This window comes from Ascaphus truei, chromosome 4 (assembly GCF_040206685.1).
Source record: "Ascaphus truei isolate aAscTru1 chromosome 4, aAscTru1.hap1, whole genome shotgun sequence".
Taxonomy (NCBI): Eukaryota; Metazoa; Chordata; class Amphibia; order Anura; family Ascaphidae; genus Ascaphus; species Ascaphus truei.
The window spans coordinates 324,987,293-325,009,720 of record NC_134486.1 but is presented as its reverse complement, the minus strand read 5'-3'; the positions used below and the strand labels follow the sequence as shown (position 1 = coordinate 325,009,720).

Here is a 22,428-nt window from a genome sequence, read left to right as displayed (position 1 = left end):
GGAACTGGCTGATCAACTCTGGATCAAAATCCGCCCCCCCCCAAAATTGCCCATCTCTACTGATGATACTGTAAAGTACTGGTTATAAGGTACAATAGCATTCACACATTAACAATATACTTTCTAATTTACAGTACCCAAAAATGGCGTATTAAATACAGGCAGACAGGGCTATTCTTTATGCAGTTGAGATTTATACATTTTGGTGTTTATAGAATAGAATGCTCAGCTTTTAAATGGGTGGTTTCTATCTAGCAGTTGGTGAAAGCTGGAACATCATAAATAAACAGATTGTAGTATAATTCAGAATCGGATATACTGTACATATATAAAGTATATATATATATATATATATATATATATATATATATATATATATATATAGATATATATATGGTTAAAATGGTTATTGAGGCAAAAAGTGACACTGTGTGCTCATTTGCATGTCATTTCCCAGAATCCCTTGCTGCAGTGGAAGTGCTGTATGCTGGGTGATAATGGGGAAAGGCGGGGTTGCAGACCTGCCTAAGACATGCAGATGAGCATACAGCTATATTTGCATATATATATATATATATATATATATATATATATATATATATATATATATATATATACACATACTGTACACAATTGGTCTTGCACATAACATATACATATGGTAGAGTCAAGCTAAGGCTTTAGAAATACATTTGTCCCTCACAAGTCCTTTTATGTTATGATTTTCACTCCTTAGATCCAGAGCAGACTTTACACTTGAAACTGACGTACCAGATACCATCACTTCTTGGGTCACTAATGCTTTTGTGATTTCTGAGAATCTAGGGTTTGGAATATTGGCTGGTCCCGCACAGGTAATAGTAAATAAAATACACTAAATAAATGCATCACATTACTTTTGTGATTGTGTTAATATTGATGTGTTAGTAAATTGCTCTCTTGCAGGATTTGCTTAAGTAATATCTCAAGTCATCTCACCATATGAATGGTGTGAATGCTGCTTCTTAATTTTGGTGCATTTTATTTTGGAGCAAAGGTTTACACTGTCTCAGACCCGGCAGATTTATTTGACGCAAGGAAAGGCACAGTGTGGCAGTTTTAGGTGAAAATTTCATACTGTACATCTCCCCTAACACCGTTTATAACTACTCCCCAAAACGCTCACTGGTGCAAAGGGAGCAAAATTGGAGCAAATCACTTATATACTGACACAAATAGGCCTATGTACTAAGTGTCGCAAACATTTTTAGTGGCGCAAAATTGGCACAAGGAAATATCTTTTTAAATTGCGCATGTGTGCAACTATGTACTATTTAAACATTTCTCAATCTGCTCCATCATCAACAAAAATTATTATTTGTATTTTTTTGTGTGCACAGAAATGAACTGTGCTAGGGCTACTTATATAAATGGTATGTACTACCAAAAAAAAGAATGTTTCTGTGCAAAAAAAAAAAAAGAAAAGCGCATCAAAATGTTCAACTTGGCATAAACCCTAAGAAGTCTGTTGTAATTGTCAATGCAGAATGAAGTTCCTATGTATTAACCAAAAATGTATTTAACGCAGTACAAATGTTTAATTATATACAGGGGTTACTGTAGCAAAGCTTACTGTCTTTGGTGTCACGCTCACAGAAGCAAAAGTATGTGGCGTTGAAGACAGTGTCTGCCAGGATCGCACTGAGAGGTGTCAATTCTTCTGTATCAGAACCCCTTAGCATTAATCCTCTGGTGCTATGACCACTGTGGTTGTGTGACCCGCGGGTGGCCATGGGACCGATGAGTGTTAGTCTAGATAAATCTGTAGGTTACATTTTTTTATTATTTTCAGAGTATGGCTAATATAAATAAGTCCTGAGGAAGGGGCTCTGAAACGTTGCTCCTTTTAGTAATGTTGTGTCTAATACTGCTTTCTTTGCAGTTAGATGTCTAAACTGTTTTCTATTTTCTGTAAGCTCTAAAAAAAATACCTGAATTAAACAGATCCTCATGAAGTGGACGTACAGTAAAAGATGAAGGGGCCTATGCAGAGAGCAGCGAATTTTAAAAATGGCGAATTTATTAAAAAGTAGCTTTTTTGGAGAGTTTTATTCTCCATATGCAGAAAAGTGCGAATTCTGCTATGTTTAACATGGATGCGTGTGGCGAGTTTAAATTGGCGAGATGCGCGCTTCAGAAACGTGTAAAAACAAATTCGCGCCTTTTTTTCCCCCTTTGCAATGGCCGCGAGCGGCAGCTTCTTGCCAATTTTTTCTGGCGAGGCAAAAAGGAGACAATCGCGCCATTTTATTGGCGCGAACAGCCGCTAGATGCCGTTCGCGCCTCTCTGCATTCGGTTATTTTTAAAACCGGCGAGATTGAGGTTCTCGCCAGCCGCGAGGCGAGTTTTACAAATAGAAAAGAAAAATTGGCGCGTTTTTCGGAAATCGCCATTTTCTGCTGTTTTCTGCGCGATTTTCTCCAAAAAATGGCGAATTTCGAAATAGCGCTGCTCTCTGCATAGGCCCCGAAGTCTTTATTTATTTCTCTATATTCATTCCGGAGTCTCGGTCTGATTCTTCAGATATTTCATTACATTAATCATTTTATATTTCTTACACTATTTATAAATATTTATTTTTAAAAAATCGGTTTTTTAAGTAGTTTACATTGCACTGTATGAATCAGATATTCAACATGATACAATGAGGCAAAATGTATTTCAAACAAAAAAACTATGTGCCATACATATAGTATAAAGCCTTCATACATACATCCTTCATTTTATGAAGGTTTGTACTCATTCAAGCACAATAATTGACGCTCTATAAAAATTAAAATATGATCTTAGTATGTATGCCTCAAAGTGATATAGAGTGAATCTACTAAGAATATAGAATTTTTTTCAAAAGTCAAAATTGTCAATATTTCAAGACTAAAAGTAATACAAACTTTCATAGAATGTGCATTTGATATATATTGACTATATAATGTATATATGACACATAATTTATTGTTTAAATCTATTGGAGCACTGTCAATAATATCAGACACATTCCAGCTCTTACCCCATGATTGCTTCTATGCATATAATGTTTTCCAATGCTTGTTACTGGTCTGTCATACATGTAATTTATTATTCACAATGCTGACACTGCAAAAAGCTAAATGTTCTTACATGTAATTTATCCAGGGGAAGAACAGTTAGGATCAGGCTAATTTTAAACTTGTCAGCAAAATTGGTTTTGGCTGTTCACATTATTTTTTATTGCAAATGCATACTAACACTTCTGCGTGTATTACTTTAGACTTCTCTACAATTTCTTTCAGCTGGAAGCCTTTCAGCCATTTTTTATTTCCTTGAATTTGCCATATTCTGTTACCAGAGGAGAACAATTTGTTTTGGAAGTTGTGATCTTCAATTATTTGAAGGAAGATACTGAGGTAAAGTGTAGAAATCATTGACTCACTGTCTCTCTCTCTCTCTCTCTCTCTCTCTCTCTCTCTCTCTCTCTCTCTCTCTCTCTCTCTCTCTCGTCATGGGGTCACCTACTGTAATAGAAAGCCTCAATATAATGTATTGGCCACCAGAGTGAGTCTAACCAGTATTCTTATCCAAGACATTTAGGGCCTTATTCAGAAAGCCTCGATAAGGCCCTTATCGAGCACTTATCACCCAAAATGGGTACTCGTATTCAGATTGCCTCGATAAGTGCTCGATAACGGCCTGTATCGACGCAAAATTTTATCTCCATCCGAAATTCGCCAACAGAGCGGCGATCAGCCGCTTATCGACCATTTTCGGAGGGTTGATAAACTCGCGCGATTCAGAGACCCGTGAGTCGGCTGTCGCGGCCTATCGCAGCCCATCGCAGCCCTAAAAGGCGATCTTCTCCCCAAATCCAATAGACCACAACATTTTTGGTCAATTGGTGGGGAGATGCCTCGATGAGCTGCGATGTGTCGGGACTTAGAAAAATTCAGGCCCTTTTCCTGCCTCGGATTGATGCCGGGGGTCTCCGGAGCTGATAGCCATTATTAGCAGCTCTGGACCCCCCCGGCATGCATCCGAGGCAGGAAACATGCATGTACAACAACATCATTACCTTAGCGGCTAACCGCTAAGGCAATGAAGGGGTTAAACACCCGTGTCAGGCTTACTGTAAAAACATACAATACAATACTGTGGCTAGCAGGGATGGGTGAAGGGGGAATTTGGCCCTTAGTGGCTGTTTAGGCATTGCGGGGGGGTTGCGGGTGGAGTTAACCCCTTCATTACCTTAGCGGTTAATACCACTAAGGTAATAAAGGGGTTAACCCAACTGCTACCCACCCGCAAGGTCTAAACACCCATCCTTAGGGCTAATACCCCCTTCACTCACCCGTCAGGCCTAAGCAGCCACCCCTGACTGACTATATCCACCCTATACCCATTGAGTAGTATAGTGGTACATTATACCCATAACGTAATAATAAACGTAATTAAACTCCAAAAAATCACACGTCACTAAATACAAACAGTAGCCAGCTAATCCAATCAATACAATCAATAGCAACATCAACAATGAATTAATTAAACCATTAACCAATCTAAACAATTAAGTCCGAAACAACTCAAAATGAATAGTAACACTAACCAATGTAAACAATGAATTACTCCAACATAAATGAATGTAACCATTAAAACTCAAAGAAATAAATTAAAACAATCTCTGAAGTAACCATAAAACATATTAGCTAACATAATATAACATTAAGTACAAGCGAACACCAATCACAAACCTTTTATTACCTTAAGCATGAACAAGCAATCACATCCACATAATAAACTGCAATAACAAGCGAGAAATGCCCCCCCCCAAAATATTGTCATAATGTATTAATCTGTACCCTAAAGAGGTACAGATTAATATATTATCAGTCAATGTGCCTCCCCAAAAAACCAAAAAACACATCCAAAGATTGAACCTGTAAAAAGAGACATTTACAAACATTGAATATGTTACTTACCATTAGAAGCGGTGGCCCTTCGACTCCCGGGGAAACAGGAAGCTCACGTACCTTGAAGGCCTCCAACAGCATCCGATGCCATCCGCCATGAAGATCCGGCTCAGGTACCCCAATCTTCTTTTTTCTTTCTTTAATCACCTTTTTCTATCTTCATCTGTAACCATTTCTTGTTCTTCTTTATCTTCTTTCTTCATCTGTTAATCCAAAATACCCCATGTTAAATCCCAGCCGATGCTGTCTCGTCGGCTTCTTGGGCTCAAATGAGGCGTCACGGCCTTAAATATGGCTGGTGACGTCATATTTAGCCTCAAAATGGTTAACAGCCACCCGATTGGCTGTTAAAACCATGTTCCGACATAATTTTTTTTTTTTTTGCTGTGACGTCACTTAAAGGGAATGATGCTAGCCAATTAGAATGGCTGTGCTTCATTTGCCTTTAAGATGACGTCACTAAATCCAAGATGGCCACTGTGTCACAAGGTATTTCAGTCAATCAGAGTGTGGAATTGGTTCACCCGATCTGATTGGCTGAAATACTATGTTACGTCGGCCATCTTGGATTTTGTGACGTCATCTTGAAGGCAAATGAATCACAGCCATTCTGATTGGCTGGCATCATTCCCTTTAAGTGACGTCACAGCAAAAAAAAAATTTTTTTGTTGGAACATGGTTTTAACAGCCAATCAGGTGGCTGTTAACCATTTTGAGGCTAAATGTGACGTCACAAGCCCTATTTAAGGCCGTGACGCCTCATTTGAGCCCAAGAAGCCGACGAGACAGCATCGCCTGTGATTTAACATGGGGTATTTTGGATTGACAGATGAAGAAAGAAAATAAAGAAGAACAAGAAATGGTGACAGATGAAGATAGAAGAAGGTGATTACAGAAAGAAAAAAGAAGATTGGGGTACCTGAGCCGGATCTTCATGGCGGATGGCATCGGATGCTGTTGGAGGCCTTCAAGGTACGTGAGCTTCCTGTTTCCCCGGGAGTCGGAGGGCCACCGCTTCTAATGGTAAGTAATATATTCAATATTTGTAAATGTCTCTTTTTACAGGTTAAATCTTTGGATGTGTTTTTTGTTTTTTTGGGGAGGCACATTGACTGATAATATATTAATCTGTACCTCTTTAGGGTACAGATTAATACATTATTATGACAATATTTGGGGGGCATTTCTCGCTTGTTATTGCAGTTTATTATGTGGATGTGATTGCTTGTTCATGCTTAATGTAATAAAAGGTTTGCGATTGGTGTTCGCTTGTACTTAATGTTATATTATGTTAGCTAATATGTTTTATGGTTACTTCAGAGATTGTTTTAATTTATTTCTTTGAGTTTTAATGGTTACATTAATTAATGTTGGAGTAATTCATTGTTTACATTGGTTAGTGTTACTATTCATTTTGAGTTGGTTTAGGAATTAATTGGTTTGATTGGGTAATGGTTTAATTAATTCATTGTTGATCTTGTAATTGCTTCTATTGATTGGATTAGCTGGCTACTGATTTTATTTAGTGACGTGTGATTTTTTGGAGTTTAGTTATGTTTTATTACTGTGTGTCTTGTGTATTAATTTATTGTCATTAGGGTGCCCATTGAGTGCTATAGAGGCTTATGCCCATATTATTATTATATGGTATGATGTACCACTATACTACTCAATGGGTATAGGGTTGGTATAGTCAGTCTGGGGTTGGTGCTTAGGCGTCCCGGGTCAGGGTGGGTTAACCCCTTAATGACTATAGCGGTTAGGAACCGCTAAGGTGATTAAGGGGTTAGGGGCCATTAGAATGTATTTATTTTGTATATATGCTTTCTGGCAACGGAGGACAGAGGGACCTGCTGTTGTGGTAAGTATAACTTTATTTATTTATTTTATTTATGTATACTAATGCAGTGTTTAATAATGGGCAAATAATCTATTATCCATATCTGGATAATAGTTATTTTGCCCATTACTGTACTATATGGGTTTGGGCGGAGGGGGGGCGTGTATTGATGTTTTTTTAAATATTTATTAATATACATTTCTTTAATAGTGTAGAGGGGTAGGGGATCTCCGGAGCTGAACCACGTTGGTTTTATGTCCAGGGACCCCCTGCTTCCCGAGATACTGGCACCATTATGGGGTGCCGGTATCCCTCTGCATTGAAATGTCCCACATCACGTGACCGGGACATTTCCTTGCATAGGAGATACCGGCAATCCATAAAGGTGCCCGTATCTCAGGAAGCAGGGGGTCCCTGGACATAAAACCAACGTGGTTCAGCTCCGGAGACCCCCTGCACCTCTACACTATTAAAGAAAAATATATTTAAATAAATAATTTTCGGGCGACATCTCAGCTGGCAGAGGCAGCTCTCTCAGAGCAGCTCTCTCTGCAGCAGAAATGAATCGCCGGTTTAGGCTTTTTCAGAGGCTCGATGCTGTCGCTGGCAGCAACTCGCCCGTTTTGGGCATTTTGTTATCACTGGTAATCGAGCCTTTCTGAATACCGTGATAGCAACGCCAAAAAAACAGTCATTTTAAATTCCCTGCTGATTTTTTTTTATCAACCCTCTCTGAATAAGGCCCTTAGCCTTAAATAGCTCAGCAGCAAGAGAGCTTGAAATACTGCAGTTTTCAAGTGCGACTGAATATGTTATCTGCATTCAAACAACTTCAATATTACAATTATGGAATTGGGGTCCAAACACTTAATTAACTAATGGCAGCTAACACCAAAGTCCCAAAAATATCAGCGCAACCTCAGAATAAAAGAAAAATAATATGGTGAATTATGTCCAAAATGTTTAAAGCTTTCAGTATTGATGGTGAGATATGCATTTACATGAAGTGCCCAGATAACAGGAACGTAAAGGTAACTTTAGTATTTCGTCTCTCTGGTTTGCAGTTTCTACATGAGATAATCATATGAGATAAAAAACAGAGCAGCTTCATGGTGCAAATGTGAAAAACATTTATAAAAGCTTAAAACAGGGATAAACCCTAGCAACTTGGAAGCAGGAACTGCCTGTGAAACGCATAGGGTGATGGAGGACTGGAATCAGGGATGAATGGCAAATCCCGGAAGTGACCTCAGACACTAATGGAGATGGACACACGAGAGAAGGGGATCCTTTGTTGCACTGACTCCAAAACTTTGTATCTACGCCTAAAAGAACTGGCAATCTGTGAGTTGCTATGGTGCACTGTTTTTTTCACATAGGATTATCCCATGAAGAAACTGCAACCCAGAGATGAAATACTAAAGATACCTTTATGTGCCTGTGGTGTGGGCACTTCATGTAAGTTAATAAACATGTGTTTATTAACTTTTTCCAGCTGGTCTCAGCTGTTTGGAGCTTAGTGGCCCCTCCCCCCAGGGTTTAATCTCGACCCTCCCCACTTTCCAAGTTAGCAGGTCTTTTTCATGCTGCTGGGTTTGGACAGATCAAATGTGATCATTCTCCCTCCAAATATGGGGATTAGTGAAAATTTTAATCAGGTAGTGTTAGGACCTGCAAATTTGGTCATGCCTTGATGTGGCTTGCAGACTTATAATGCTTTGGCCAAAGGGTTTAACTAAGTGACCCTTTTTCAAGAGAATATATACTGTAGGTATTTCACTGTGTTTTTTTTATCATATTGGATGTAGATTTGGGCTTTTCTGTCTTTTGTTGTTAACTTCATGTAAGTGCATATCTCAACATCAAAACTGAAAGCTTTCAAAATTTTGGACATACTTCATGATATTTATTTTCGTTTTATTCTGAGGTTGCGCTGATATTTTTTTTTAACCATTTCCTTCTTGGACTGGGAACAGTCTACATCATGTAGCACCCATGCACTGTTTAGTTTAGGTATCAAGAAATCCCTTTTATTAGCTCTTGTCCTTTAGGATTGTCCTACTCCAAAGTTTCTTAAAAAATTTTTTCTGAAAGTTACAGTCCATTATCCAAAATCCTAAATACAACTTGGAAAATAAATTACCAATTTTGTGCACGGAAATCACATTTAAATGTACAGGGTTAAGTGTTTAAAAATTATACAATTGGAAGATATACACTAAGGGCTGTAAGTGGTGGTTGTAGTGAGATGTTAATTTGATGCAGACATGATATCCCATTGTTGAGAATGTTTCTGGATCTGAGATGTTCTGACATAATATTAACTTAGAAACGTTTACGAAATATAGACCATTCACTGCTCTAATTAAAAGGCAAAATGATAAAACATTGAAGAGCAATCATGGTGTCTCAGTTTGCTACAGTACATAGCCCCAAACAGTTGCTAACTAACTGGGCTGCCTGAAGCATGGTAAATGATATGCTGTAGAATTAAAATTTCTTAGCAAATATATCATTATTTAAAAACGTAATCTACTTTCAAATTAAATCCATTGGCAATACATGTATTTACTTTTTTTTCATCATACTAACAGTTCAGTTGAGGAGGCTTGTCTCATCTCACATGTATGTTGAGAACAGAACTTTGGAATTATACTAGGAATCTGGACATATGCATTCTTTCTTTCATAGGTTGCTGTAACCCTTTATACAAGTGATGCATTTCAAATTCAGTTAGCGTTTACAAATTCAACGGGAAGTCAACAGGTTGTATCAGTGCCAAGTCAAGAGGGAAAAAATGTTTTCTTTCCAATCAGACCGATTCAACTGGGCAAGATTCCAATTACAGTGAAAGCAATATCCCCACTTGCTTCAGATGCGGTAACTCAGAAACTGTTGGTTAAGGTAATTGTTTTATGTGACTCATCACTCTCACTGCAACAGTGTTGTATGTACTGTATACAGTATATCACTTCAAACTGGAGTGTTGTTCCAGAAATCACACCATATTGACACATCTTTGCTTTGTGTAACTACATAAATGTGCTGCACATCAATTTTTCACTGCTAGCAAAAGTGAGCATTCAGATAATTGTTATTTGAGCAGTTAGGGGAGAACATGAAGCGATACTTTGAGAAAAGATGAATATATAACTGGCACAGTTACTGCATATTAACAAAAATGAATCTGTGGATGAGTCTAGCTCTGGATTTGGTTCAAATATTTGTTCTGAAGTTTAACTCTAGATTACAAACGCACAAATTTGCCCATCCATACTGATGACTAATTATATTACCATCAGCCTGAGTTTAAACTATGATAGTGAAAGGGCATACATTTACTCAAAATACTCTGTTCTATCCTATACTTTTAGGGGCCTATTTTATAGTAGTACTTTAGCTCCCGAGTTGTGCCAATCCGTGCAGAAAGAGTACTTTCTGATCGGATTTGCATGCTTTGCTAATCTCTAAACCCTTCTCGCATGGGAGGATTAGGAAAAGGACGAGGTGGACCAGGAGGAGTTGTTCAATTTAGTATTGTCCCCCTTTGTATACACAGTATATATAGCCCCTCAAACTTCCCTTTAAATAACATATGGACAAATGAGTCCACGTATTGTTGGAATTTCTGCACTCAACCAATCAGTGGCTTTGTCCTTTCAATGGAATATATATTCAATGGTGCTGGTAAAGAGAAAGGTAGTGACCAGCTGTCCAAAATCACATAAAATCAATCCACTGCTCTCCTCTGCACTCAGTACAAACTTGAATCTGACACAAGTAATGCAAATAATATTTGCTTTTAATTGCAGAGATGAAAAAGATCACACAACATTTCGGGGGTAACCCCTTCGTCACGGACAGTTAAAAAATAGTGAAAACCATACCCTTTTTATATCCCATTTTGTTACTGTACCTGATAAAGGTGTTACCCCTAAACGTGTGATGTTTTTAATCTCTGCAATTTAAAGCAACTGTTATTTGCATTACTTCTGTTAGATACAAGTTTGAGTGTGGAGGAGAGCCATGGAATGATTCAAATAACTTAGGGAGAGAGACTTGTGCTCAAAAAGGAGCACACCAAGGTACCTGGAATATATGCAAATGTGATATGCAAAGTATATTTAAATGAGTCACACCCCACACCTCCTAAAACATTTCTTTAAGACCAATACTGTCAAGTCTAAGGGCCCTTGTGATGAAGGCGATACTGGTGTCAGGCCCAACAGGACCAGGTTCCACAACCTCAGATATTTATCAGCTCTTGCATTGAATTAAATCAGATGCTGGGAAACACTATTGTCACAGCATACTTTTGAACTCCTTCCACTAGCTTCATTTAAAAACAGACCACTTCCACTTTATGGTTGTCAGTTCAGTGTGCTTTTTTCAGAAAAAGAAGCACACATGACATACCTGGTAGATCTCCTCTTCCTACTAAAATTCATATTTCAGGCACTGGAGGGAGGTAAGACCACCTCATTCCGCTTCAAAAGCTCATACAATCCTAAGCGAATTGGCTGTTTAACCATACGTTTTTTTTTATAGAAGCAGTTTAAACAATGTGATTTGTAATACAGAATACATATTTTTTGCAAGTTTTAATTTGCAACTTATGACCACATCAAACCATGCGGTTCTACAAGGACAAACTCACAGCTACTACAATTAATAAGACAAATCATTTTAAATGTATTCTAAATAATGTATTTCACCCTTATTTACCAAAATTAGAACATGCTGAAATGGCACCGAACAACTAAAATGTTATAGCGCTTTGATGAATAGCTCATTTATTGACTTTAGTTTTAACCAATATAATTTAAATGTAATATTAACAAAATTAGAAGAATTGACCTAGAAGTTGGAGCATTAAGATTTCTGTTCTGTTGCAGTCTTTAAAATATACTGTATGTATTTCCTTGAGTGTAATAGAAAGTGTCAGTAGTAGATTTATACATTTTTGACATGGTTTTATGGCCAGCTAGCCATCCAGATCACACTGCCAGGGCCAAGTGGAGCAGCACAAAAAGGAGCCCTTACATCCTGCAGCTGATCCACAAAGTTCTGGTACAAGAGAAGGTGCCACCAGTGTGGCTTCCCTAGGGACATGGGGACAAACCTGGTTTACAACCCCTGTGAGAGAAGTCCACTTTGCTGATGTTTTCCCTGTGGCCTCTGTTGGGTTAGGAACTCGAGAGGATTGGCATTTCATGGTGCATTGTATTCATAAGGCCTCAGCCTTTCCAGGAGTGACACCAAGCCCAAGAGCCCACTCCCAAACCTGCAATAGAGGACCAACCCAAGAGAAGAGCCCTATGAGCCTCACAGCTTGAAATAAATGGCTGAACCATATGCAGCTGGCCATGGTAGGCCTCTCCCCCCTTCTACCCCCTCACGCCTACCAAAAGATAGAGGGACTCAGTAACTTCTATCACACTTGTTCACCCTGAGCTGGTAACCATGGATTAAGTCTTAGAAGTTTACAAATATTCTTGTAGCCAACGGAGACTGGTTAATTATTCCAGTTGTCTTGGTTACATAGATTAATTTGAAAAGAGGCATGTTCATCAAGTTCAATCTATGTTAAATTTAGACGATGGAGATACTCATCCTATATTTGTGTTTAAAGTATAGTGATTCCAGGGAAAGCAAATACAAAACCCCATTGAAACATTATTGAATTACGTTTCCTAAGGGGAAAAATGAATTCCTTCCAGACTCCAGTAATGGTAATCAGATGTATCCCTGGATTAAGATCCTTCCTATGTTTACGTATTTAGTATTATTTATTTATAAAATATTTTACCAGGAAGTAATATATTGAGAGTTGCCTCTCGTTTTTAAGTACTGTAAGTCCTGGTCACAGCGTTATAATGACAAATACATGGTTACAAATACATAGTTACATTAAGTGAAAAGGGTTATCCAGTACATTACTGTATATACAAGACATTGCATGTACAGTTAAAGATTATATATTATAGCCGGATATAACAGTTACAGACTAAATTAAAATATGAGACAGCTTTACTTTTGAAATAACTTAGACTGGTAATGGCAGTGAGAGTGTCCGGTAGACTGTTTCAGTTGTGGGGTGCACGTTAAGAGAAGGAGGAGCGGCCGGCCTCTTTGTTGAACCTTGGGACCATGAACAGTCTTTTGGAGTGAGATCTCAGATGATAAGTGCTGCATGTGGTAGGGGTGAGGTGCTTGTTCAGGTAGACGGGTAGCTTGCATAGAAAGTATTTGAGGGCAAGACAGGAAAGATGAACTTTGCACTTAGACTCAAGTGATGACCAATCTAGTTCTTCAAGCATTTTGCTGTGATGTGTGTTGTATTTGCATTGGAGTACAACATGGCATATTGAATTGTAGAAGGTATCAAGTTTGCCAAGGTGAGTTTGGGGTGCCGTGTCATGTATTATGTCCCATAGGCTACAATTAGCATTAGCATCTGCTGTGTGTTGCGCTTTCTGAACAGCAGACTTAAGGAGGATTTGTTCCTATATAGTACACCTAGTTTGGCATAGGTTTTAGATATCAGGGTATCAATGTGCAACCCAAATGTTAAATGGGTGTCAAACCATAAGACCAAATATTTCAAACTAGTAACAGGGGCTAAGATAGTATTAGAGTTGGTAATGATTTGTAGCTCCTTCATTGGAAGATTGAGAAATGTAGCTTTGGTCCTAAATACCATTGTTACAATCTTGTCAGTGTTTAGAAACAGTTTATTTTGGGAAATCCAGTTTTCAAGTCTCAAAAAGTCAGATTGAAGTAAGTGTCCAAGGTCAGAGAGGTTAGAGCTGTGGACATATAAGATTGTGTCATCTGCGTACGTGTATTGAGGCTCCCTTACAAGCTGTAGGGTGATATCCTATAGTCAGAGTTACTGCCCGAGATAAACACATGTTGGAATCTTTCTGATAGGTAGGAATGAAACCAGTTTAAAGCATGCTTCCCTACTCCAAAGCACTGGAGTTTGTTTAGCAAGATAACATAATCAACAGTATCAAAAGCCTTTGCAAAATCTAGGAATATTGCAACAGTAAGTTGTCCCAGTTCCATTCCACACTGGATCTCATTGCGAACTTTTAGGATGGTTGTTACCGTGGAGTGTTTGGGGCGAAAGCCAGATTGCAATTGGCTAAGGAAATTGGTCTTGGTGTAGTAATCTCTTGGGAGTGAACACATTTCTCCATGACTTTGGATAGTATTTGGAGAAGAGAGATTGGCCTGTAGTTTGAGACAGTGTTTTTATCCCCACTTTTGAAGATTGGGACAATTCTGGCAGTTTTCCAGGTCTTAGGGATAGGGCCTGCAGACTGAATAGTATGTTCTTGCATAGTCCTTCAGTGGATAGTGGTAAGGGACTTCCAGAAAGTGAGGGCAATGGAAAGACTCCATGTAGTTGTGCTACTGGTTAACAAGCTCAGGATGGACACATGCTACATTAGCCTGGTCACCCAGTCAAGCTGCTCAGGTCCCTCTTAACGATGGGCTCACAAACTATGCTTTCTCCCCATAGAAATAGGAACTTAACATGCTTGGAGTTTTAAGAAGAGAAGGCACCCAGGAGACAAGGAAGTTCATGCCCGACATGGGGGTGTAGCGGAGACTTGCCACCCAGCAGACCAATCTTGACCCAGTAAGGCTATGGCCCTTTGACAAGCAGTCCCCTTGGAGCCAAGATAGAAACATATCCTCTAGTTGTGTGGGGTCTTCTTTATCGGACACTGTTCCATCAGACACAAATAGGGAATACCTGCTTCAGCTTGCTCAAGAAAACCCTCTGGAAGGGCATCAGAGAGTGACCAGAAAGAATTACTGCCTGTCCCAAATGGCTGGGTTGTATCCCAGGTGGTGTCTAATTATTGCTGCACTTGTCATACCTTCCAGAGAGGGGGTAGACAGGACACTGCTGATAACTGGTGAACCTAAAGGGCGACCATACACATAGTGGGGTCTTTATCTATCCCCAGTCAGACTAGTAATTTATATATCCTGACCTTAGTGGACTATGACGCTCAGAGGCAATAGCTCTCTCACTGAGGGCCAGGATTCTAGCAGATGCCATGAATAATATATCCACTAGGATAGGATTCCCTAGTGAGAACCTTTTAGACCAGTGCACCCAGTTCGTGTCACAGTGTCCAGTTTGGGTTAAGGCAGCTCTGCACTACTCCCTTCAATCCCCAGACTACCGAGCTGTGTGTACAGTTCAATGGGACCCTGTAGTGAATGCTTCAGGTATTTGTGAAGGCAGAGACAGGAGACTGGGTGGGCAACTTGCAAGACCCCTTTTCTTATAAGGAGGTGCTGCAGGAGGTCACTGGGTTCTCCCTCTTCAAGCTACGATACAGTCGGCAGATTCAGGGGCTGCTCAACTATTACCAGGATAATTTGAAGGGGGCTTAGGGAACACCAGGATGGTCAAATTCTGGGCAGTTCAGACCAAACAGAAGTTCTGGTATTGCTGCACTGCCCAAGATAGGAATTTAAGGGAGGGCCAGTAGGTACTTGTCCTGGTGCCCACATGCTATAACAAGCTCCAAGCCACCTGGGTTGGATCGTACACAGTGTTAAGGCACCTAAATGAGACCATCATCTCCATGGATGATGAAACAGTGGACATTCCACATAAATATGCTGAAAGCCTCCCATGAGCATGGACAGTCGGTGATCAGTGACCAAGGAATGAGGACAGAATGGCCCTGCTTGATCTCTTTGTGGGGGCTAAGAGGACGGACTCAAGAGATCAGGTGGACCTGGAGGAAAGTCTAACTGCGACTCATCGTGAGCAGATGAAAGGAGTACCGTACAGTATGCTTTTCACGGGAAGGCCAGGTAGGATATACCTAGCTGAGCTACTGGTGCTAAGAGGCTGCTTGCTTACCGTTTTTTGGTGGAGGTGCACCATTGCATTAAAAAAAAGATGGATAAATTGATGGCATTGGGGGTAATTCTCAGCCCCTGGAACATTCAGACAAACTTTTATTTATTTCTATGATAGGCCAGAAAGTTAATTCCAATCTTTTTGTTATTCAAAAACCATGCAAAAGCATGCAATTCCACCTAAATCATTTTTAAGGGTATCTTTGCAAAATTAGTCGAATGTTTGTTTTCACAGTGGAAGGTTCACAAAATTAAGCAAATGTTTTTTTTCAATTAGTAACATTTTTTGCATAATTTAATTAAAAATAATATATTGAGAGACAACTTTTCTCGAACCCAGATTAATTCCAAAAAGGTCAAAGTTTGCCCATCCATGCACTCCTTATTGTACCTGTTGTCTTGATCCAAAAACAGGATGATACTACTAGGTTTTGTATCAATTACTGGAACAACCCCAAGGAAATGCTCTATATAAATGAGCAGATCACTAAGTGTATTTGTAAGTTGTGTTAAGGGGTCCCTGGGGGGAAACATTCATAGAGCAGGTGGGGCCGTTGCTCCACTCTGCAGTTGAGGATAGCTAAAACTAATAGGTGAGGAATCTAGGCCAGGGTTTGTGCTGAGGTCTGGTTTCTCTCACCTGCTCTGATAAATTAAAGAGACAGGTATTTAAAGCAGCCTAGTGCTGTCTCAGAAGAGCTCTTTCTGCCCTAAGAGCTTGGAGGCTGAGCTGATGTCTGGAAACTCAGAGGGAGAGTCGGAATACTGTAAAAAGACCAAGACAAAAGTTAGAACGCCCAATAGATTTTTGTCACACTACCAATGGTAGAGATTAGGCGGTATCCAACACTTACGCTATGCCAAGGAAGTCAAGCTACTTCACCAGCTCACTGGGGCTCAGTATCTAACCATGATGGATCTCAGTCAAGTCTCACAATCAATCAATCTTTATCACCCCATTTGGTTTGTACAAATTCACTGTCATGCCATTTGGGGTTAATACACCTGACACATTACCCAGGTGTACACAATACACTAGCCAATCATTTACTGTAATGCTAGGCTTTGCTAGATTATTCCTGGACGATTAAGCTGTTTTAGCTAGACCTGGGGTGACACTCTAAATATTTAGGTAGTGTTCTGTTGGACTGACAATTAAGCCTGATAAGTTCTAGATGGGGATGGCAGAGGTTCATTACCTTGGATATCGAGTGTGTGAGGGACAGCTAAGATCAGAGCCTGCCAAGATAGAGACAATCCTTAAAAGACCAACCTCTCAGCCTCAGAAGCAAGTTCTAGCTTTCCTGTCAATCACAGGGTACTACCATAAACGAAGTATTCAATATTGTAATATAGCCAATACACCGACAGACTTGATGAAAAAAATTGCTCTCAAGATGAACTGGTCTCCTGTGTGTGAGGTCACTTCCAAGCTCTGATGGCTGCCCTTACAAGTGTCCCCGTGCTAGCCACCACCGCTACTCTAATAGTTTTTTTGTCCAGATGGATGCCTCCATGCCCATTGTCATCAGGCACAAGAGAGTCAGTAAACACAGAAATGCAGAGGGACTATCCCATCAAAAAGATTTCTGCCCGGCCTAACTACGGTGACTGAGGGAATATAGGCCTTATACGCCTTTGAGGACAAGTAAAACACAAACTTCCTGGGGTATACATAATGAAAGATAAACTAAAGTAAAGTCCTTGATACATTGACACAGAGAGGCACAACACAAAAAATATGCAATTTGTTCCAAAAGTGCCTTAGAACATACACCACATCAGGCTATAAGTATTTGTAAATATCGGTCTTCCAATGCCGGGGGATGCGTGAGGCCTCTGTAACTCCCTTACCTGGTGTCAGCCGGGTCTTCGGTGACGTGTCAAATGACGCGGCGGGGTCAAGTGACGTCGCATGAGCCGTGACGTCATTTGACGCCCCAGTGCTTGTAGAGGGGGGCGCAAACACTGCAGCTCCCGGGCAGGAGGGCGCAGCTCAAGAAGTTTGTACAGCCCTGATCTATTGTATGAAAAAAGTTCAGTGGTAGTGGATGGGGCTGATGGAAAGAAAAATAGTACAATGATATCACTACTATCTTCCCTAATTGTGGCAATTTGCATTCTCAAAAAAAGGGCTACAAAATTTAAGAAAATCGAATAGCTTCCCAGAGTCATGATAAATGTAGTTATGCAGAAGGAACTCCCTTGGTCTAGAATCGATGATTTGAACAAATTATTTGGGCTCGAGTTACGCCTTTACCAAAGCATATATTTGTGATAGGTAAGTCTACAAGTAACTTTAAAATATGTTATTAAATGGTAAAATAATATATCTATAAAAAAAACTGGAGAAACCACAATGCTGCTTTGAACAGAGTTGATCATAACGAATCTACCTATATTTGCTCAGAAACTGCATTAGGATCTTTTAACCCCTTATTTCTCTTAAATATTGATTTAAAATACTTATAACCTTAGAGCATTTTCATTTAAACCTATTAAGATGTTGAAGGCATTAATACAATACCTTCTTTTCATGTTTCCAAAACAATGATAATTACAATGTATACAACTGATTAAAAAAAAGCATTGAGGTGGTTTGAAAAGAAACTAAAACAATAAAGAAGAATAGAAAATTTGTGCACTATGGATATCATGTATGAACGGATTCCATAGCAGAGTTATAGTGTAGTGTAATTTAAGGATAAACCCAAAATAATATATACTGTATATGCAAATGAAACATTTTTTTTAAAAATGTGACCCAGTGTTATTTTCTGTAGTAAGAAAAAATCTATCACATTTTTAGAGGACAGTAATCTTTCTGGCGAATTTCTAATGCATAATGAAATGACAATGCTTGGGCAAATATTAGCAAATGTTGACGACTTTGCTAAATGTTAGCAAGGCATGAATGTCTAAGTCCAGTTTTGTGAATTTATGGAAAATCTATAATGAATATGGGAAGGCTTATGGGTTGATCATAGACCCATTACTCTACATATACAGAACTGTACAAACTTTAACCATACTTGAGGTAGACCCCTAACCTACAGTAGTTTTAGAATATATCATATTTCCGAAGCTTTTTTTGTTTCTGTCTATGTATGTGGAAATTCAACATGTACTTCTAGATGATTTTCTGCATTTACAGATAATGTTCAAATATTCCTTTATTTTGACAGGCTGAAGGAATAGAACATTCTTATTCACAGTCTCTACTTTTGGAACTGATCAACAATAAGCCACAAACCATTTCAAAGACTTTGAATTTTACATTCCCTCCTGATGTAGTAAGTGGCAGTGAAAAGGCATCTATCACTGTTGTTGGTAAGGATAATAGCATATCCTATGCAATTCATGAGCTACATTACAGCTATGAATAGAGAAAACAAAATGTGCCTGCATTCAACTGAAACATTATCTTTTATTTTTCCATCTCCTTTCCAATGCTAAAGTACATTTGACATGGTAATGTGCTTTATAGGTTTCAAAAATTAGCAAGAAAAGATGATTAAAAGATAATTAAGTGTGATGAGCTGGGGAGTGATGTATTATTATTAGTATTATTATTATTAATAATAATAATATCTATTATTATTATTATTGTAAAGTACCAATGTACTGTATTCCGAAGTGTAGTACAGCGGGGGTACAGAGTGATATAAATTACTTAAACAGAATGACTTACAAATACAAATAAGGGCAAACAAGCACAAACAGAAACAGATGGTAATGTGGGCCCTGCTCCTGAGAGCTTACATTCTAGAGGCAATAAGGGACAATGTTGAAATAAAAGGTAAAGTGGCTTCTCATTGTGGGATAGAGTATGCCTCAGGAAGTAGTATGATGAATTTTACTTACTGTAGTTGTATAAAATCTATTCAAATGGATTTCTTGCAGTTGGTAGTTTCACGAGACCCAAAGAGATTGCTAAACACTAATTGAAAGTTAGTAGTAAAAACAAATCATATTGTTTGTTCTTAGAATATTGATAAACTCATACAGATGCAGCCACGAGTATTAGAATTCTTGCCTTTTAAATTCTGGGGCAGTCTCACAGTAAATGCCTCAACATTTCTGTGAGATTCTTAATGGCCCATCGGATTAACACAGCAGGGTCCCTGCACTCCCATTCAGTTTGAATGGGAGTGCAGGGACCCCTCCCTGTATTAATCTGATGGGCCATTAAGAATCTAACAGAAATGTTTAGGCAATGTTGCATCAATGTTGAGGCATTTACTGTGAGACTGCCCCAGAATCTCCAAGAATTTCTCAGGTACAAGTGTTCTAATACTGGTGGCTGCATCTGTAACACTTAATGACTCACCTTGGGATTGGATTACATGTACATGTAGCAGGCATCATTTCACCGAAGGTATCTATGCAATATGTTGCATTAACACTGGCGCGTTATTCAAAAGTAGTACCATAAAAAAATATTGTTTTATGAGATAACACATTGTTTTCTCTCCTATATAGTGCTGACAGTGTAACCAGCACTGTACATAGAATTTTGTAGGCATAGTACTGTACGTCCTCTCTGTAGAGCTGCAACACAAAAATTACCCTGCTACTGCTTAAGTATTGAACGTGAGGTGCTCACTAGGTAATACTAAATGAATACAAAAGAACAGGAAATATGTATTCACTTATCTACTTGTAGCGCTCTTACCGGGGATACTATTGAGAGCAGAGCGCTCTGTATTTGGGGACCCGACACCGATCCTCTGACCCTGCTATCAATGGTTGCTTTTGGGAGAAAGAAGCTTATTCTATCAATTTTTAGTACACGTCCTAGAGAGCAATCTAGGTTGTTATAAACACTTCTCCATTGACATCACCGCTGATATAATCTATACGATCAGCGCAGATGCAGGAGCGTGCCATCAATTAAGCTACAAATAGATCTTCACTTTGATCTCCACCAGCTACAGTGTTGTTCAATTGCACCTCTGTACTGACATTCACACGGATGTGAACTACATGATCAGTGTGGATGCATGAGTGTGCTGCAGAGTTGATTTGACTTGCGGCTTTGAACTAAGTAAAGCATATACTTCAAGCTTTATAGCACCTCTCTGCATACATCCACATTGATAAAATTCATAGGATCAGCGCAGATGGAGGAGTGTGCTTTCTTCTACAAGTAGCTACTGAACCTCAGATCAAAGAATAACACTCTTATTGTGACACTATACACCTCCATTGACTTCCGCACCGATAGCCTACTAGATCAGTGCAGATGCAGGAGTGTGTTTTTTACAATATAATATTGTTGCAACATTACTTTATTGCTTCAATGTGTATGAGAGCCACGATATGAGACATTATTCATCGTGTCAAGACCATGGAATAAGATTTACCTGTACATTTTCTAGCAGGGAGTAAATATGTGTGTGTGTGTGTTTACCCTTCCCCCTGTACCTCTACTAGGGCTTCTCTATATTCATAGAATCTTATATGTTGTCTTACCCTAGTCATCAATTATACATTTTTGTATGATCGTAAGCATTTATATAGTACTAATACAACGACCATAGTCACTATACAAGTGTTGTCTGATTTCAACACCCATTTTTTTATATTCATTTGTTGACATTAAACAATTGTAATTATTTCACAAATCATCTTCAATGATTGAGTGCTTGGAAATTAGGTTTCCTGTTCTTTTGTATTCATCTTTCTGTAGAGCTTAAAACCTAATGCTGGTGTCTGGGACACCACAGAGTTGGGGTTTGAACCAGGCTCTACTGCTCTTCTAGGTGCTTTCAGCCTGTGTCTTTACTCATTTGGACACTCCTTCAGCTACTGTTTGGTGTGTTATTTTGTGTGTTATTCCATGTAAATTTAAAACCAGAGACAGAACATAAAACACAGACAGAACTCAGTGCACATCCAGTGAAACTTATACATGGTACAGTGCCTAAATATATATGTATAGATATCTATTAAATAAAATGGTCTTTTAGTCTAACATTTTGGCCAAATTGTTGTAAGCCCCTGAGCCACTACACGGCAGACCACATCTCAAGGGTCCCTAACACTAATATAAATTCTTAATAACCTGTGCATTACCAGGAAGAATGATTTATAATAAATCTGTCAAAATTAGTTGCATAGTTCTAAGTCTGATTTTGGGGGTTCAATAGGAGCTTGTAGGTGTCCTGTATGTTTTACAATTCCATGTAAATTCACACAAACATATATAAACACATTTTACAGTATGATGCTATTACACAAAAATCATTGCAAATAGATCTCTTATTCTGATTGTATTTACTTATTGTATCATCTAGGATTGAGGACCAATATTTTTGGGGTAAAGCTAGAGTCTTTAACTGGTGTGCCTGAATTGATGCATCAATCTAAAAAATGCTGTAATATACTGTAAATAGTTGTGCACAATTGTATATATTTTTAAAGTATCTTTGGAACACTATACAGTATAATAACACAAAGTACCAGACTCAGAAAAGAGTGCTAAGCTTTAGCATGCTTTTCCTACCATTCAAATTAATGGGAGTTACTGTATGATGCGCTAAATATTAGCACCATTTAGTGAATCTTGACCTAAAACAAACTATGGTTAGTAAACTGACTTAGGTGTCTACAGCTGCAGCGGCCATTATTCAAACACTTCACGCGTTGTGTACATCAGAATACCGATGCCATGACGTGGGATGTCTTCCAAATGTCCTGCCTTAAGA

The 22,428-nt window shown here is 38.8% G+C and overlaps 1 protein-coding gene across 1 annotated transcript in view; it reads left to right on the top strand.

The window, feature by feature from the left end:
- The window catches only part of CD109 (CD109 molecule), a 220,784-nt gene that overhangs the window by 121,418 nt on the left and 76,938 nt on the right, over positions 1-22,428 (top strand). Inside the window, exons 19-22 of the mRNA XM_075598010.1 lie at positions 737-854; positions 3,310-3,423; positions 9,512-9,724; positions 18,904-19,048. Of these exons, the coding sequence (XP_075454125.1) occupies positions 737-854; positions 3,310-3,423; positions 9,512-9,724; positions 18,904-19,048 (590 nt within the window). The remainder of the gene's footprint in view (positions 1-736; positions 855-3,309; positions 3,424-9,511; positions 9,725-18,903; positions 19,049-22,428) is intronic.